We start from the raw sequence: 20244 nt of genomic DNA on the forward strand, positions 1-20244 counted from the left end.
CCAATATCGCTGATGATCACAGATGCAAAGATCCTCAACAAAATCCTGGCAAATAGGATTCAATGCCTCATTAAGAAGATCATCCACTACGATCAAGTTAGGTTTCATCCCAGGAATGCAAAGATGGTTTAACATCCGTAAATCTATCAACATAATACACAATATCAACAACAAGAAAAATAAAAATCACATAATCATATCAATAGACACAGAGAAAGCATCTGATAAGGTCCAATACCCATTCTTTTTTTTTTTTTTTTTTTTGTTTTTGGGCCACACCCATTTGACGCTCAGGGGTTACTCCTGGCTATGTGCTCAGAAATCGCCCCTGGCTTGGGGGGACCATATGGGACGCCGGGGGATCGAACCGTGGTCCGTTCCTTGGCTAGCGCTTGTAAGGCAGACACCTTACCTCTAGCGCCACCTTCCCGGCCCCCCAATACCCATTCTTGATCAAAACTCTCAGCAAGATGGGAATGGAAGGAACCTTTCTCAATATAGTTAAGGCCATCTACCACAAGCCAGAGGCAAATATTGTCATCAGTGGAGAAAAATAAAAGCCTTTCCTCTAAATTCTGGCACAAGACAAGGCTGTCCTCTCTCACCACTCCTATTCAACATAGCACTGGAAGTACTCGCTATAGCGATTAGGCAAGAAAAAGATATCAAGGGAATCCAGATAGGAAAGGAAGAAGTCAAGCTCTCGCTGTTTGCAGATGACATGATACTCTACCTAGAAAACCCTAAAGTCTGTACGAAAAAGCTTCTAGAAACAATAGACTCATATAGCAAGGTGGCAGGCTACAAAATTAACACACAAAAATCAATGGCCTTTATATCCACCAATAGTAATAAGGAAGAAATGGACATTAAGAAAACAACCCCATTCACAATAGTGCCACACAAATTCAAATATCTTGGAATCAACTTGACTAAAAATGTGAAGGAACGATACAAAGAAAACTATAAAACTGTGCTGCAAGAAATAAGAGAGGACACGCAGAAATGGAAGCACATACCCTGCTCATGGATTGGCAGGATTAACATAATTAAAATGGCAGTACTCCACAAGGTATTATACACATTTAATGTGATCCCTCTAAAGATACCCATGACATTCTTCAAATAAGTGGATCAGGCACTTTTGAAATTCATTTGGAACAATAAACACCCTAGAATAGCTAAAGCAATCATTGGGAAAAAGAATATGGGAGGAATTACTTTCCCCAACTTTAAACTTTACTACAAAGCAATAGTTATCAAAACAGCATGGTATTGGAATAAAGACAGGCCCTCAGATCAGTGAAACAGGCTTGAATACTCAGAGAATGTTCCCCAGACATACAATCACCTAAATCTTGATAAAGGAGCAAGAAATCCTAAATGGAGCAAAGAAAGTCTCTTCAAAAGTGGTGTTGGCACAACTGGCTAGCCACTTGCAAAAAATTGAACTTGCACCCCCAGCTAACATCATGTACGAAGGTTAAATCCAAATGGATGAAAGACCTCAATATCAGACCCGAAACCATAAGATATATAGAACAACACGTAGGTAAAACATTCCAGGACATTGAGACTAAAGGCATCTTCAAGGGGGAAACTGCATTCTCCAAGCAAGTGAAAGCAGGATTAACAGATAGGAATATATTAAACTGAGAAGCTTCTGCACCTCAAAAGAAATAGAGCCCAGGATACAAGAGCCCCCCACTGAGTGGGAGAAACTATTCACCCAATACCCATCAGATAAGGGGCTAATCTCCAAAATATACAAGGGCACTTACAGAAATTTACAAGAAAAAAACATCTAATCCCATTAAAAAATTGGGAGAATAAATGGACAGACACTTTGACAAAGAAGAAATACAGATGGCCAAAAGACACATGAAAAAATGCTCCACATCAGTAATCATCAGGGAGATGCAAATCAAAACAACTATGAGGTACCACCTCACACCCCAGAGATTGGCACACATCACAAAGAATGAGAACAAGTAGTGTTGGCGGGGATGTGGAGAGAAAGGAACTCTTATCCACTGCTGTGGAAATGCTGACTAGTTCAACTTTTATGGAAAGCAATATGGAGATTCCCTCCAAAAACTGGAAATCGAGCTCCCATATGACCCAGCTATACCACTCCTAGGAATATACCCTAGGAACACAAAAATACAATACAAAAATCCCTTCCTTACACCTATATTCATTATAGCACTATTTATTATAGCAAGACTCTGGAAACAGCCAAGATACCCTTCAACAGATGAATGGCTAAAGAAACTGTGATATATATACACAATGGAATATTATGCAGCTGTCAGGAGAGATGAAGTCATGAAATTCTCCTATACATGGATGTACATGGAATCTATTATGCTGAGTGAAATAAGTCAGAGAGAGAGAGAGAAAGATGCAGAATGGTCTCACTCATCTATGGGTTTTAAGAAAAATGAAAGACATTCTTGCAATAATAATTTTCAGACACAAAAGAGAAAAGAGCTGGAAGTTACAGCTCACCTCAGGAAGCTCACCGCAAACAGGGATGAGTTTAGTCAGAGAAATAACTACATTTTGAACTGTCCTAATAATGAGAATGTATGAGAGAAATAGAAAGCCTGTCTAGAGTACAGGCGGGGGTTGGGTGGGGAGGAGGAAGATTTGGGACATTGGTGATGGGAATGTTGCACTGGTGATGGGTGGAGTTCTTTACATGACTGAAACACAATCGTGTATGTAATAAAGTTGGTTAAATAAAAATAAAAATTAAAAAAAAGAAAAGAAAAAAGACACAAAGAGGCCATTTTTACTATTCTGACTTAGAATGGTGCTTCTTGTAGAGAGGAACTAACTCCAGGTCTCCAATCCTAGGAGAATGTAAGTCAGTCTATGCCAAAACATATCACCCTCTTCATTATAGGTAGATGGACTCAGGGAAATAGCTAGGAACTTTTGGGAGAATGGTAAGTATAAAATAAAAATCCCTGGAGCTCTAGTACATTTCTATATTCTTTAGTGATAGAAAACTTGGGCTGATGATGCCCAAATGCAGAGTCTCTGCCATTCTTACTAAGCAGCTCCAAGATGTCACTATGAAATCAGATAGAAGAAAGCCTTGCTGGATCCATACGAAGGTCCCTGAATCACTGTTAGCTGCATAGGGACATGACATATTGGTGAGTTTCATGCCCAGATCAGGCAGAAAAAGAACATGTGTGAACAATGACATTTGCTGCAGGGTTAAGCAGGCACTTCAAGGACATTTCTGATCATTACACACAATTACTTGAGAGTAAATGTCTTTTTTGGTTTTGGTTTTGGGGTCACACCTGGCTGTGCTCAGGGATTACTCCTGGCTCTATGCTCAGAAATCACTCCTGGCAGGGTCAGGGAACCATATGGGATGCCGAAATTCGAACCACTGTCCTTCTGCATGCAAGGTAATGCCCTACCTCCTTGTTATCTCTCCAGCCCCTAAATGTCTTTTTTTAAACTTTATTTATTGATTCATTGATTGATTGATTGGTTTCTGGGCCACACCCAGCGGAGCTCAGGGATCACTCCTGACTCTCCACTCAGAAATCACTCTGGCAGGCTGGGGAACCACATGGGATTCGAACTAAGTTCCTCCTGGGTCTGTCACATGCAAGACAAACACCCCACCGCTGTGCTGTCACTCCGGCCCCTCCAGAGTAAATTTCCAAAAACAAATCAAATCCCCAGCATGTGAAAGGCCCAAAGGTTCATGAAGTTTCCCCTTGGAACACCTACAGTTCCACTTCATTTCCCACTTTTGAAGCATTTTCTAATGTGACTGATTTATTGTTTGCCATCCCTACCTGCTGCTAGAAAGATCTAAGGGGCCGTAGTAAGCTCAAGTACAATTGCGGGGCATGTCACTCTTTCTGTTTGTTCATTTAAAATAAAGGCTGATTCCTAGGTGATGCTTAGTGATGTTTTATTTTCAAAGGAGAGCAGTGTTTGGAGTCCTCTGCCCTAGAGCTTGAGGAATTATTTTTAAAAGGGGCTGGGAGAGAGTACAGTGGAGAGAGCCCTTGCTTTGCTTGCTGGTGACCTTGAGTTCTATTCCCAGCATCCCCTATGTTTCCTCAAGTCCCTCCAGGAGTGATCTCTGAACACAGAGTCAAGAGTAAACCTGAGTTCTTGAGATGTAGTTTACACAAAAGAAATTATTAATATTTTTTTGTTTTTGTTTTGTGTAACACCTGGCAGCACTCAAGGGTTACTCCTGGCTCTATGTTTAGAAATCGCTCCTGGCAGGCACAGGGGACCATATGGGATGCCGGGATTTGAACCACCATCCTTCTGCATGCAAGGCAAACACCCTACCTCCATGCTATATCTCTGGCCCTCTTTTTTTTTTTTTTTTGTTTTTGGGCCACACCCGGCATTGCTCAGGGGTTCCTCCTGGCTGTCTGCTCAGAAATAGCTCCTGGCAGGCACCGGGACCATATGGGACACCAGGATTCGAACCAACCACCTTTGGTCTTGGATCGGCTGCTTGCAAGGCAAACGCCACTGTGCTATCTCCCCGGGCCCTCTTTTTTTTTTTAATAGGAAAAACTATGTATATGGGTTCCCTCAACAATGCTTGGAGGTTTGGAGGATGCTGCTGGCTCTACTCACACCTACTTAGACATCAGTGCTGGGGCTACTAGGGTCACACCAGTGTACAGTGAGGGGCATTTGGATCTTGAGCATCCAAGGCATGCACTCTGCCCCTCTGAACTTGCTTCCATACTCAGGGAGCACTTCTTTTTTCTTTATAATTTTGTGAGTCCTGCAAAATCAGTCTACACTGCAGGACTTTCTTAGCAGTATGCACCTTACTGCCTCTTCCATAACTAATGTACAAGTTATCAGACACAAGGAATAGAGGAGTCAATGATAATTCACATTAAATAAATTTGACTAACTTTTTCCTTATGAGAAAATAGATGTTGGGGCCGAAGAGATAGCATGGAGGTAGGACATTTGCCTTGCATGCAGAAGGATGGTGGTCAAATCCCAGCATCCCATATGGTCCCCTGAGCCTGCCAGGAGTGATTTCTGAGCATAGAGCCAGGAGTGGCCCCTGAGCGCTGCTGAGTGTGACCCAAAAACAAAACAAAAAAGAGGGGCCGGGAAGGTGGCGCTAGAGGTAAGGTGTCTGCCTTGCAAGCGCTAGCGTAGGATGGACCGCGGTTTGATCCCCCGGCGTCCCATATGGTCCCCCCAAGCCAGCAGCAACTTCTGAGCGTATAGCCAGGAGTAGCCCCTGAGCATTAAATGGGTGTGGCCCAAAAACCAAAAACCAAAAACCAAAAAAAAAAAAAAAAGAAAATAGATGCGATTTTTAAACCTAAGGACCGGGGAAAAACACTCACATAGGACTTGCTTTTTGGGTTGAATAGGCTTTGGGGCTTGGAAGGCTGGAAGAGAATGTTTCTTCACCTTGATTCTATTTCTTCTCAGAAATATCCTAGAGTGAAACTTCATCTATGTCTATGGAACAACCCATGGGGTCTACAGTATTGAATGGGGCTCCATTTTCTTTCATTTTTTCCCCTTTCCTTTCTCTTATCCTCTTCTCTCCTCTTCCCTCCACTCTTCTCTCCTCTTCACTCGCCTCCTCTCCCCTTCTCTCCTCTCTTCTCTTCCCCTATCCTCTTTTCCCCTCCCCTTTCCATCTGATTCCTCTCCCCTCTTCCCCTCTCCTCTCCCCTCCTTTCTTTTGCCCCTCCCAGACCCTCTCTTCTCTTCTCTTCCCTCCCCTCCCCTCCTCTCATCTACCTAGTGGTGCTATGGGCTTTCTGCTGGCTCTGTCATAAGAATCACTCCTGGCAGTGCTCAGGAGAAGACCTTCCACGGTGCCCTGATTATAGAACCCCCTGTGCTATCTCTTTGGCCCCTTTAGGCTCTATTTGAATTTCAACCAACAGTTTTGAAGCTGCATAACAACTTGTCTAACTACAACTGTGTAGAAGCAAAACCAATAAAACTTCTGAGGCGCTTTATACACCTGGTCAGCACTATGACCAGGTGCTGGCAATTAGGGCTGGCTGAGCTGCTCTGAATCTCCTTAGGAAGGAAACTAATGTCAGCAGAAGGTGTCATCTGAAAACTGAAAATGCCCTTCCCATCTTAAGTGACATGGGCTTCCTATTTGACCTTAGCAGAAAAATTCCCATATGGGGAAGTTAGAGCAGAGTCAGAGACATAGAAGATCTATTGAGTATTGTGAACATGATCCACCAGAGCACACAGATTAGACAGTTAGGACTGAGCTGGCATCTGTACTCATTCCTTGGCTGGGCAGGAGGGTGTGGTAGCAGACCATTTGCTGAGGGTCAGGCCATGGGAGCGGCAAGCTTAGGAAGCCAGAAGCATCAAGAGGCCTTGGGGAGAGCAGTCACCAATTTTCTAGAACATTTCATTCACATCACCAATTACCCTAAGTCAGCGCCATATACACACTGTATGGAGTGCCACTGAACATGACTTCAGCCTGACGGCTCTGCTTTGTCCTCTTGAGAAGCTTCCAGTTACACAGAACGCTGAGACATTTTTAGCTTCCACTGTGATTTTTGCCCAGGCCTAAGACTGGGAAGTTTTTCTTCAACTCCTCTCAGCAATACATGAATAAATAGTTTTGTGTCAGTGTTCCAAGAACTTAAGTAAAAGTTCCAAGGTGGCTAAGCCCCGTGCTCTCTTAAGATGCTGTTTGTCTTTCTCTGGTTTCGGCCTACAGAGGGGCTGGTGGTGGCATTTTCTGAGATGAGAGGAATGATCTGTGTCCAATCTGCCTAGTGGCCAGAATAGCCAGTCAGTATCTGAAAGGTGGCTGGCACAAGAAACCAAACTTTTAATTTAATTTGAATGCACTGAAATGGAAACTGGCACTTTTTCTAAGTGACTCTCATACAGGGAAGCCCAAAATTTAAAGACTAATCTCAGTCTGAGAGGTTGGCCAGGAAAAAGCCTTTATTTAGCAGAAGTTAGATCAACCAGACTTTAACAACAACAATGATAATACTGCCTAACTCTAGTCAAACAATAAAAAATAGTGTAAACCAGATTCACCAATTTTTATTTTCAAGAAAACATCTTGAAAATCCTTAAGATAAACAGCAAGGAGGAAGGATTTGTTATAAGAACAACACATTTTGGGCGGTGTTATTAAATTTTTATAGTTACTGAGTGAATTTGATGCATTTGCAAAGAGATACCTAGGAGAAGTGTTCTATGAAAATTAGTATAGTAATAGTATCCAAAGACAATAAAGATGAGGGGTAGGAGGTTGGAAACCTGCCACGAAGAGCAGAGGAAAACAAGGCAGAGAAGGGGACCACTATGACAATGAGAGTTGGGAATTATCACTCTGGGCGAGAACTGGGTGCTGAAAGAGATAAAATGATATGCATTATGCCCTTTTAGTAACAATATTGAAAATGGTGGTGTTTAGTAGAGAAACAGTAGTGGAGAGAGACAGAGACAGAGAGACAGACAGAGGAGAGAGATAGAGAGAAAGCAGTGAGTGAGTGAAAGAGAACAGGGTGAGTGAGCAAGGGGTCAGAGAAAGAGAGAAGTGTCTGCCATAGAGGTGGGCAGGGGGGAGGGTGGGAAGAAAACTAGGGGGACGTTGGTGAAGAGAAATGTTCTCTGGTGAAAGAATGGGTTCTGTACATTGTATGACAAACTCAATCATGAACAACTTTGTGACTGTAAACAAAAACAATATCTTTCCCAGAGCAGCCACTTACCTGGCATCAGCCTCGCTGTAGTATTCCCTTGCTACTATGTCTTCAAACAGTTCCCCTCCAGTAACTCTGTGAAAGCAAAGGGATGGCTACATTAAAATGGGCAGAAAGTTGGAATTGAAAGATTTGCATGTGTTCATTTATTTGTTTTCATATTGTTTAATAAACTATATTTAAAACACAGAGTCCTTGAAAACATAATGAACTTTGCTGTTACCACAAATCAATCTCTCATCTAGAACATTCACATCCTTTCTGTATTTGCACCCTGGGATCCTTGGAACACATTTTTCAGCACAAGCAGCTGTGAGCAAGCAGTGCTACCTCCTACAGAAAAATCGCCCTGGCTACCTCTACATGCCAGTTAGTTTCCCTGGAGTGACAGAGAGTGGGGCACTGAAAAAACAAGGGGAGCAGTTTGGGAACATGTTCTGAATGAAAATATACAACAGTGTTGTGCTGTGAGAGTAAGTCTGCAGGCTGGGCGTGCATGGCCATGAATCCACTGCAAGGGCTAAGGTGGCTTCTCAAATGCCACTTGGGGCTGGGGCTCAGCAGTAGGAGTGTGGGCCCTGAGTATGATCGCCAGCAGCAGCATCCACCACCACCACCACCACCACCACCACCACCACCACCACCACCACCACCACCACCACCACCACCACCACCACCACCACCACCACCACCACCACCACCACCACCACCACCACCACCATTTAATTCAGTCAATTCTGCTTGCTCTCTGCAAAGAATCTAAATCTCCTTTATACTCTAGGCCTAGGCCAATGATCAAGAGTTTTGCGAGGCAACAGGACATTCTGTGATTACAGAGCACTGTTACTGCCCTCCTTGCTGGAAGCTCTCCCAAGTCCACTGGACTTGGGGCCTCCACATGTCCCTTCACATCGAGGTTTCCAAGTTCTTATTAAAGGGGCAACTATCTTGGGGATTCATTTCCTCTCCAGGTTCTCAGAAGTAGAGGGATTCCTGAATAAATGAGTACTGTACACAAATTTAAATTAAAGCTTTTTCCTTCCTTAAAAAACAACAACAACAACAACAACAATAAAACACAACCCAAAACCAACCAAAATGCTTTAAAATATCCCTCAAGGCTGGAGAGCTCAATAGGTTGAGAGCTAACAGGAAACATGGGCTCCCTCCCAAAGTCACAAGGTACCCCAAAAGCATCAGTAAAAGTGATCCCTGAGAATAGAACCAGAAGTAGTTAAGCAAGGCTCAAAAAATAAGCAAATAAAAGAGAACAAGCACAATTAACAAATGACACAATTTGACAGTCAATTCCTCCAAGTATGGCAGTACACCAAATTCTTTGCTCTCTCTCAGCCTGGATCCCTCTTTCTAGAACAAATAAATTAGATTTGATATGAGAACTATCCTTGGTTTGTGTATCTGTGAACATGCTTTCCTCACCAAGGGGGATCATGCCATAGATAGAATTTAGGCCAACTTTGCTTTATCTCTGCCATTTCATCCTGGTCATTTCATCCCATTAGAAAGGCATCTTGATACAATAAAGGTGATGAAGGTATATATATATATATATATATATATATATATATATATATATATATATATATATATATATATATATATATATATATATATATATATACCACACACATTTAAGAGGGTTTCTACAATGTTGATTCATTCTAAGAAGTAAAATTGCTGAGTTAGCGCCTGTATATGGGGGCAGTGTGAAAGCACAATAGGGTAAGGCATTTGCCTTACATATAGCCAACTTGGATTCTATCCCTGGGATCTCTTATGGTCCCCTAAATCCCACCAGGAGTAATCCTGAGTACACGGGAAGGAGTAAATCTTGAGCAGCAGAATTTTTCTTTAAAGAGTCTACATATGGAACAATTTGCAGGAAAGAGAGTGAAAATGACCATCCCAAATGTGGGCACCTTTCCTCTGCCTGACTGTGTGCAGTAGCCCACACATGCCATCATGACAAGTAATACCTGATGTCACTAGACTAAAATGTCAATAGGCTTCCTGAAAAATATCTTATAGTTGAGATATGAAGTAAGCCATTTTATCATGGCTGTATCAGCCATTCCTTCTGTGGTTCTGATCTGTCTTCATTTTAAGGGGGAAATTACAGCTCTGGGGTGTCACTCTAGAAGGGTTCACAATTCCCAATTATTGAGTGCTTCTCCTGGGCCACATGGTAAACTAAGCATCATATGAACTCCTCAGACCTCACCAGCACTCTCAGAGATGCATCTGATCATTGGCTCTGGTATACGGATGAGAAGCCAGAGGTGGAACGAGTTGAGTCAGGCTCTTTCATTCTACAGCTTAAGCATCTCATCAGCATGTGCAAGGCAGTAAGCTAGAACAGAAACTGTCATTTGGAAAAGTGTCAAGTAGAAATCTTGGAGAATGTGCATGACAGATTGGGAAATAAAATTTGTGGTTTTCACTTGTTTGGTTTTCATTTGAGTAAGTTCTGAAACATCATTAAATAAGAATATCTTCCAGAGTTCAGTTTACCTACGATTTTCTTCCGCACTCTCCTTTTCTAAAAGATGTGCCACTAAAAACCATGAATTAATCTTAAAATGTATATGCATTATGGGTGCCTACACATGTGCCTTTCATGTTGGAACCATTATCTTGCATTATGTTATTTTTAGATATGAAAAATGTTCATTGGAAATAATCACTTTCGATGGGCTTTGTTCTAAAAACCATGGCTACACATCTATGTGATTCATTTAAAACAAAGTCTGGATTCCCCCCCCCCCCGCCCCACAATTAGAATCACTAATAATAATGTGACACACAACATGTCCTAGAAAAATCAGAATACAAAATAATTAAATAGTATGGAGAAAGCAGTTCTAACAAATCCATTTGCCTCCCTAACAATGATAATAATTTTGTGGGATTTTTGTCTTTGCACGTGATTATAAGAAGTCACATACATTCACATTTTTTCTTATTTTTGACTATAAGTCTATAAACATCACAAAAATCATGTATTCCTCTGCCATTTAATAAATATTAGTAAGAAATCTTTTGTCACTGAGGAAAGTAACTGACTTACAGAAGTTCCTAAGACAGATGCCATCAGAATGGTCAGGCCCAAAATCACTGGAATCTTCATTACAGATCTTTGTTATCTGAACACCTGAGCAGCTAACATTTTCTCAAAGTGGAGTGAAACTGCTGTCCCCCACATCTCACTCCTTCAGTGATCCAGGAAAATGGTAGTGGCCTCAAATGAAACTGGGCAGATTTCCATGGTGGAGCTGAGCAACATTCCTTTTTCTAAAAGGGGGGGTAGAACAAATCACTTTGGTAACCCTTGTCAGCTGATTGATGACAAAGGAAAAACAAATTAAAGATCCACATCAGAAAGTCATGTCCTGGGGCCTGGAGAGATAGCACAGCAGTAGGGCATTTGCCTTGCCTGTGGCCGATTCCCTGAATCCCATTTGGTCCCTCAGCCTGCCAGAGGTGATTTCTGAGTGCAGAGTCAGGAGTAACCCCTGAGTGCCGCTGGGTGTGGCCCAGAAACCAATCTATCAATCAGTCAGTCAGTCAATAAAATAAATAAATACAATTTTTTTTAAAAAGAAAGTCATATCCTGTATAGTTGGACTTGACATGCACCTCCAAGGAAAGCAGAAAACACTATAATTGAGCTCTCCGTGAAAGTTATTTTAAAGATGAATATTTAAAAGTCTTGGAGTGGAATAGGATGAGGAGATAGTACAAGGGTAAGGCACTTGCCTTGCAACTGACCCTTGGCACAAAATATGATCTCCCTACTGCCTCCCCATAGGTGACCTTGAAGCACAGACCCAGAAGTAATCCCTGCGTACCCTGACCTCAAAACCAAGTATGGGGAAGATTCTAGGAACCTACCTGACCATCAAATTTCAATAAGCTGTAATAGCTATCAAACCAACCTAAAGGGTTGGAATGAACATTGACTTATACAGTTAACAGTCTCTGGTGCCTCTTTCTCATTTTGTAACATTTGTTATTTTATTTTTCAAAATAACCTTGTACAAATGAAACCATTTAATCTTTTCTTCCTTATGCATAAAAAATGTCTGTGAAGAAAAAATTGAGTGGTCAATGCACTGCTTTAAAAATAAATTTCTGAATTTTCAAACTTACCCACATTTCTATATACACTTTATTGCTTAATGAAGTACAAAGTTAAGCCAAAGTTACTACATTTTTGAAAAAAATTAATGTGTTATATGGTGTTTCACACAATGCTACAAATTAAGTCAGTATCCTGAATAAACTCTTACACTAATTAATAAACTAGTAGAGACTTAGGGGATAAACTGATATGAGTCCTGCTATGCTGTGAGGCATAATAATGATATATGGGAGGTATTAATAATAATTAGACTTCAGTTTTTTTTTTTTTTTGCTTTTTTTTGGACCACACCTGGTGATGCTCAGGGGTTACTCCTGGCTGTCTGCTCAGAAATAGCTCCTGGCAGGCACGGGGGACCATATGGGACACCGGAATTTTTTTTTTTTTTTTGGTTTTTGGGTCTCACCCGGCAGTGCTCAGGAGTTACTCCTGGCTCCATGCTCAGAAGTCGCTCCTGGCGAGCACGGGGGACCATATGGGACGCCGGGATTCGAACCGATGACCTTTTGCATGAGAGGCAAACGCCTTACCTCCATGCTATCTCTCCGGCCCCATGGGACACCGGGATTTGAACCAACCACCTTAGGTCCTGGATTGGCTGCTTGCAAGGCAAACACCGCTGTGCTATCTCTCCGGGCCCAGACTTCAGTTTTTATAGAAAAATTATAAGGTATTTCTGAACTTGTGATATATGATGCCACCACACACATCAACAAGAAAAAAGTTTTATCATTGTTTTTTAGGGACATGGCCTAACTCTATGCATAATTGTCTTTTGTTTCTGGTTTATGAATTTGTAGCATATAACAGAAATGGGAAGTGTTCTCTTTTTTCCTGAGCCATTAACATTTCTTGAAATATAGAACCTGAGTAGGAAGCTTAGCAGTAAGGATGGTCCAAGGTTGAACTAGAAAGAAAAACGAGCCACTTTTTAAAATTTTTTTTCTTTTTATTTATAATGCAATGTATTGTATATAATAATATATTGTATATACATTGTATTCCATTATTGAATAACAATATTTTTTTTCTTAACACCACCCATCACCAGTGCAACATTCCCATCACCAATGTCCCAAGTCTCCCTCCTCCCCACCCGACCCCCACCTGTACTCTAAACAGGTTCTCAATTTCCCTCATACATTCTCATTATTAGGACAGTTCAAAATGTAGTTATTTATTCAACTAAACTCATCACTCTTTGTGATGAGCTTCCTGAGGTGAGCTGGAACTTCCAGCTCTTTTCTCTTTTGTGTCTGAAAGTTATTATTGCAAGAATGTCTTTCATTTTTCTTAAAACCCATAAATGTGTGAGACCATTCTGCGTTTTTCTCTCTCTCTCTGACTTATTTCACTCAGCATAATAGATTCCGTGTACATCCATGTATAGGAAAATTTCATGACTTCATCTCTCCTGACAGCTGCATAATATTCCATTGTGTATATGTACCACAGTTTCTTTAGCCATTCGTCTGTTGAAGGGCATCTTGGTTGTTTCCAGAGTCTTGCTATGGTAAATAGTGCTGCAATGAATATAGGTGTAAGGAAGGGGTTTTTGTATTGTATTTTTGTGTTCCTAGGGTATATTCCTAGGAGTGGTATAGCTGGATCGTGTGGGAGCTCAATTTCCAGTTTTTGGAGGAATCTCCATATCGCTTTCCATAAAGGTTGAACTAGACGGCATTCTCACCAGCAGTGGATAAGAGTTCCTTTCTCCCCACATCCCCGCCAACACTGTTTATTCTCATTCTTTGTGATGTGTGCCATTCTCTGTGGTGTGAGGTGGTATCTCATCGTTGTTTTGATTTGCATCTCCCTGATGATTAGTGATGTGGAGCACTTTTTCATGTGTCTTTTGGCCATCTGTATTTCTTCTTTGTCAAAGTGTCTGTTCATTTCTTCTCCCCATTTTTTGATGGGATTAGATGTTTTTTTCTTGTAAAGTTCTGTCAGTGCCTTGTATATTTTGGAGATTAGCCCCTTATCTGATGGGTATTGGGTGAATAGTTTCTCCCACTCAGTGGGTGGCTCTTATATCTTGGGCACTATTTCCTTTGAGGTGCAGAAGCTTCTCAGCTTAATATATTCCCATCTGTTAATTTCTGCTTTCACTTGCTTGGAGAGTGCAGTTTCTTCCTTGAAGATGCCTTTAGCCTCAATGTCCTGGAGTGTTTTACCTACGTATTGTTCTATATATCTTATGGTTTTGGGGCTGATATCGAGGTCTTTAATCCATTTGGATTTTACCTTCGTACATGATGTTAGCTGGGGGTCTAAGTTCAATTTTTTGCAAGTGGCTACCCAGTTGTGCCAACACCACTTGTTGAAGAGGCTTTCTTTGTTCCATTTAGGATTTTTTGCTCCTTTATCAAAAATTAGGTGATTGTATATCTGGGGAACATTCTCTGAGTATTCAAGCTTATTCCACTGATCTGAGGGCCTGTCCTTATTCCAATACCATGCTGTTTTGATAACTATTGCTTTGTAGTAAAGTTTAAAGTTGGGGAAAGTAATTCCTCCCATATTCTTTTTCCCAATGATTGCTTTAGCTATTCTAGGGTGTTTATTGTTCCAAATGAATTTCAAAAGTGCCTGATCCACTTATTTGAAGAATGTCATGGGTATCTTTAGAGGGATCACATTAAATGTGTATAATACCTTGTGGAGTACTGCCATTTTAATTATGTTAATCCTGCCAATCCATGAGCAGGGTATGTGCTTCCATTTCCGCGTGTCCTCTCTTATTTCTTGGAGCAGAGTTTTATAGTTTTCCTTGTATAGGTCCTTCACATTTTTAGTCAAGTTGATTCCAAGATATTTGAGTTTGTGTGACACTATAGTGAATGGAGTTGTTTTCTTAATGTCCATTTCTTCCTTATTAGTATTGGTGTATAGAAAGGCCATTGATTTTTGTGTGTTAATTTTGTAGCCTGCCACCTTGCTATATGAGTCTATTGTTTCTAGAAGCTTTTTGATAGAGTCTTTGGGGTTTTCTAAGTAGAGTATCATGTCATCTGCAAACAGTGAGAGCTTGACTTCTTCCTTTCCTATCTGGATTCCCTTGATATCCTTTTCTTGCCTAATCGCTATAGCGATTACTTCCAGTGCTATGTTGAATAGGAGTGGTGAGAGAGGACAGCCTTGTCTTGTGCCAGAATTTAGAGGAAAGGCTTTCAGTTTTTCTCCATTGAGGACAATATTTGCCTCTGGCTTGTGGTAGATGGCCTTAACTATATTGAGAAAGGTTACTTCCATTCCCATCTTGCTGAGAGTTTTGATCAAGAATGGGTGTTGGACCTTGTCAAATGCTTTCTCTGCGTCGATTGATATGATCATGTGATTTTTATTTTTCTTGCTGTTGATGTTGTGTATTATGTTGATAGATTTACGGATGATAAACCAGCCTTGCATTCCTGGAATGAAACCTACTTGATCGTAGTGGATGATCTTCTTAATGAGGCATTGAATCCTATTTGCCAGGATTTTGTTGAAGATCTTTGCATCTGCATTCATCAGCGATATTGGTCTGTAATTTTCTTTTTTCGTAGCATCTCTGTCTGGTTTAGGTATCAAGGTAATGTTGGCTTCATAAAAGCTATTTGGAAGTTTTCCTGTTTTTTCAATTTCATGAAAGAGTCTTGCCAGGATTGGTAGTAGTTCCTCTTGAAAGGTTTGAAAGAATTCATTAGTAAATCCATCTGGGCCTGGGCTTTTGTTTTTGGGCAGACATTTGATTATTTTCTTAATTTCCTCAATAGTAATGGGTGTGTTTAGATATGCTACATCCTCTTCATTCAATCGTGGAAGATTATAAGATTCCAAAAATTTATCCATTTCTTCCAGGTTTTCATTTTTAGTGGCATAGAGTTTCTCAAAGTAGTTTCTGATTACCCTTTGAATCTCTACCATATCAGTAGTGATCTCTCCTTTTTCATTCCTAATACGAGTTATCAAGTTTCTCTCTCTTTCTTTCTTTGTTAGTTTTGCCAGTGGTCTATCAATCTTGTTTATTTTTTCAAAGAACCAACTTCTGCTTTCGTTGATCTTTTGGATGGTTTTTCTGGTTTCCACTTCATTGATTTCTGCTCTCAGCTTTGTTATTTCCTTCTGCCTCCCTATTTTTGGATCCTTTTGTTGAGCACTTTCTAATTCTATGAGCTGCGTCATTAAGCTATTCAGGTATGCCCCTTCTTCTTTCCTGATGTGTGCTTGCAAAGCTATAAATTTTCCTCTCAGTACTGCTTTTGCTGTGTCCCATAGGTTCTGATAATTTGTGTCTCCATTGTCATTTGATTTCAGGAAGGTTTTGATTTCCTCTTTGATTTCATCTCGGACCCACTGATTATTCAGTATGAGGCTATTTAACTTCCAGGTGTTAAAATTTTTCTTCTGTGTCCCTTTGTAGTTTATATATAATTTCAGGGCTTTGTGGTCAGCAAAGGCAGCCTGCAAAATTTCTATCCTCTTGATATTATGGAGGTATGTTTTGTGTGCTAACATGTAGTCTATCCTAGAGAATGTCCCATGTACATTAGAGAAAAATGTGTATCCAGGCTTCTGGGGGTGGAGTGTCCTGTATATATCTACTAGGCCTCTTTCTTCCATTTCTCTCCTCAGGTCTAGTATATTCTTGTTGGGTTTCAGTCTGGTTGACCTGTCTAGTGTTGACAATGCCGTGTTGAGGTCTCCCACAATTATTGTGTTGTTATTGATATTATTTTTCAGATTTGTCAACAGTTGTATTAAATATTTTGCTGGCCCCTCATTCGGTGCATATATGTTTAGGAGGGTGATTTCTTCCTGCTGTACATATCCCTTGATTAATACAAAATGTCCATCTTTGTCCCTTACAACTTTCCTAAGTATAAAGTTTGCATCATCTGTTATTAATATGGCCACTCCTGCTTTTTTTTGGGTGTTGTTTGCTTGGATGATTTTCCTCCAGCCTTTTATTTTGAGTCTATGTTTGTTCTGACTATTCAGGTGCGTTTCTTGTAGGCAGCAGAAGGTTGGATTGAGTTTTTTGATCCATTTAGCCACTCTGTGTCTCTTAACTGGTGCATTTAGTCCATTGACATTGAGAGAAAGAATTGTCCTGGGAGTTAGTGCCATCTTTATATTAAAGTTTGGTGTGTCTGTTGGTAAGCCTTGTCTTAAAGTATGCCGTTCAGTTTTTCTTTTAAGAATGGTTTTGAGTCTGTGAAGTTTTTGAGCTGTTGTTTGTCTGTGAAACTATGTATTGTTCCTTCAAACCTAAAAGTGAGTTTTGCTGGGTGCAGTATTCTAGGCGAAGCATTTATTTCATTGAGTTTTGTCACTATGTCCCACCACTGCCTTCTGCCTTGAGTGTTTCTGGTGACAGGTCTGCAGTAAATCTCAAGGATGTTCCCTTGAATGTAATTTCTCTTTTCGATCTTGCTGCTTTCAGAATTCTGTCTCTATGGGATTCGTCATTGTGACTAGGATGTGTCTTGGGGTGTTTTTTCTGGGGTCTCTTTTAGTTGGCACTCTTCGGGCATGCAGGATTTGATCACATGTATTCATTATCTCTGGTAGTTTCTCTTTAATGATGTTCTTGACTGTTGATTCTTCCTGGAGATTTTCTTCCTGAGTCTCTGGGACTCCAATGACTCTTAAGTTGTTTCTGTTGAGCTTATCATAGACTTCTATTTTCATCTGTTCCCATTCTTTGAGTAATTTTTCCATTGTTTGATCATTTGCTTTGAGGCTTTTTTCCAATTTCTTCTGCTGTATGTAATTGTTATGTATCTCATCTTCCAGTGTACTGATTCTATCCTCAGCTGCTGTTAACCTGTGGGAAATCTCAAACATGTTTTTCTTCAATTCATCTACTGAGTTTCTCAGACCTGTTATTTGATCTGAAATTTCTGTTTGGAGTTTTCTCATTTCTATCTTCATATTCTCCTGATTCTTTTTAGTTTTCTCTTCTATACTTTGTTTGAGTTCTTTGAACATGTTTCATATTGCAACTCTAAACTCCTTATCTGAGAGACTGCCTAGGTGGTTGGTCATGTTCAAGTCATCAGAGTTGCCATCTTCATTCTCTATGTCTGGCACTGGCCCGTGTTGTTTCCCCATTGTCACACTAGTACTGCGTGTTTTTCTACGTGTTTTGATTGTATTCATCGGCTAAATGCTGTGCACCGTCACGAAGGGGAGCGGAGCAACCGTGCTCCTCTGGCTTCTCCCTTTCTGGGCGTGTCGACTCACCTCCACGGAAGGCTCACAGGAAGGCAGGCTGGCAGATGGGCCGCACCCAGGATGAAATCGGGCCAAAAATGCAGGACAGCAGAGTAGAGAGGCAGAAGGGTGCTGGCATCTGAGATCCAGCGAAGTTCAGTGGCTCCTCCCTTTCTGGGCCTGTCGACTCACCTCCACGGAAGGCTCACGGGAAGGCAGACTCCCCGGAAAGCTCACAGGAAGGCAGGCTGGCTGATGAGCCGCACCAAGGGTGAAATCAGGCCGGAAATGCAGGACAGCAGAGTAGAGAGGCAGAAGGGTGCTGGCATCTGAGATCCAGCGAAGTTCAGTCACTTTTTTAAATTTAAGCACCTTGATTACAAACATAATTGCAGTTGGGTTTCCGTCATAAAAAGAACACTACCCCCCTTCACTAAAGCAACCTTCCCATCACCAATGTCTCCACCCCCACACACACACCTGTATTTGAGACAGGCATTCTAGTTCTCTTACACATTGACATTGTCACCATAGTTGTCAGTGTAGTTATTTCTCTAATTGCACTCACCATTCTTTGTGGTGAGCTTCATATCATGAGCCGTTCCTTCTAGCCCTCATCTCTTTTGTCTCTGGGCATTATTACAATAATGTCTTTTATTTTGTTTAAAATCCACAGATGAGTGAGACTATTCTATGTCTATCTTTCTCCCTCTGACTTATTTCACTCAACATAATAGATTCCATGTACATCCATGTATAGGAGAATTTCATGACTTCATCTCTCCTGATGGCTACATAATATTCCATGTGTATATGTACCAGTTTCTTTAGCTATTTTGTCTGTTGAAGGGCATCTAGGTTGTTTCCAGAGTCTGGTTATTATAAATAGCACTGCAATGAATAATGGTGTGAGGAAGGTATTTTTGAATTATATTTTTGTGTTCCTAGGGTATAATATCCTAGGAGTGGTATAGCGGAATCAAAAGGAAACTCACTGTTCAGTTTTTTTAAGGAATCTCCATATTGTTTTCCATAAAGGCTGGACTTGAAGGCATTCCCACCAGCAGTGAATGAGAGTTCCTTTTTATCCACATCCCTGCCAGCACTGATTGTTCTTGTTCTTTGTGATGTGTGCCAGTCTATGTGGCATGAGATGGTACCTCATAGTTGTTTTGATTTGCATCTCCCTGATGATTAGTGATGTGGAGCATTTTTTCATGTGCCTTTTGGCCATTTGTATTTCTGCTTTGAGGAAATGTCTGTTCATTTCTTCTCCCCATTTTTTGATGGGGTTAGATTATTTTTAGTGAACTAAGACCTCTATCTAACACCACATACAAAGGTCAAGTGCAAATGGATTAAAGACCTAAATATCAGACTCTAAACCATAAGGTATAGAGAAAAACACATAGGTAAATCACTCCATGACACTGAGACTAAAGGCATCTTCAGGAGGAAACAGCACTCTTCAAACAAGTGGAAGCAGAGATAAATAGATGGGAATATATTAAGCTGAGAAGCTTCTGTACTTCAAAGGAAATAGCACCAGGATACAATAGCCACCCACAGAATGAGAAAAACTATTCATTCAATACCCATAAGGGTCTAATATCGAAAACATACAAGTTACTGACAGAACTTAACAAGAAAAGAAACGAGCCACTTTAACTCTTGAATCAGCCCTGATGTAGATCTACTCTAGGAGATATGTGGTTAAAGGAAGTAGCCTCACAGCCAGGCTGAGATATAGAAATGGCAATAAGGAAGTGGGAAAATCTCACTAAGGGTCTTTGGAAAGGGAGATTTGGTCTTGTGGCCTGTAGTATAAAACTCAAAAGCCCACTGCAGGAGCAAAGGCTACCAGACTGGAATCCTTGAGCTAAAACAAGAGGGGGTGAGTGAAGTCAGCCAAAAGTGGGAAAGATTCAGAAAGGTTTCTCCTTTGTGGAATACAAAGGAACAGAGAAGGGGAAGAGCCAACACCCAAATGTGACAGGATCTGAACTGGTCTTAAGTAGAAAACTCATCATAAAAGGGGATCTGAGGAAAGAAGGGCCTAGATCAGTGGTGGAGGATGTAGAACTGGAGTGTGTTATGCATGACACCATTAACAGTATCTTAGGCTACATGGTGCCT

At 40.9% G+C, this 20244-nt stretch overlaps 1 protein-coding gene across 10 annotated transcripts in view; it reads right to left on the reverse strand.

The window, feature by feature from the left end:
- The window catches only part of CAMK2D (calcium/calmodulin dependent protein kinase II delta), a 337798-nt gene that overhangs the window by 83684 nt on the left and 233870 nt on the right, over positions 1 to 20244 (reverse strand). For all 10 annotated transcript variants that reach the window (XM_049786926.1, XM_049786920.1, XM_049786918.1 and 7 more), the window contains exon 4: positions 7755 to 7820. In XM_049786926.1, coding sequence (XP_049642883.1) covers positions 7755 to 7820 — 66 coding nt within the window. The remainder of the gene's footprint in view (positions 1 to 7754; positions 7821 to 20244) is intronic.

This window comes from Suncus etruscus, chromosome 14 (assembly GCF_024139225.1).
Source record: "Suncus etruscus isolate mSunEtr1 chromosome 14, mSunEtr1.pri.cur, whole genome shotgun sequence".
In the NCBI taxonomy this organism is placed as follows: Eukaryota; Metazoa; Chordata; class Mammalia; order Eulipotyphla; family Soricidae; genus Suncus; species Suncus etruscus.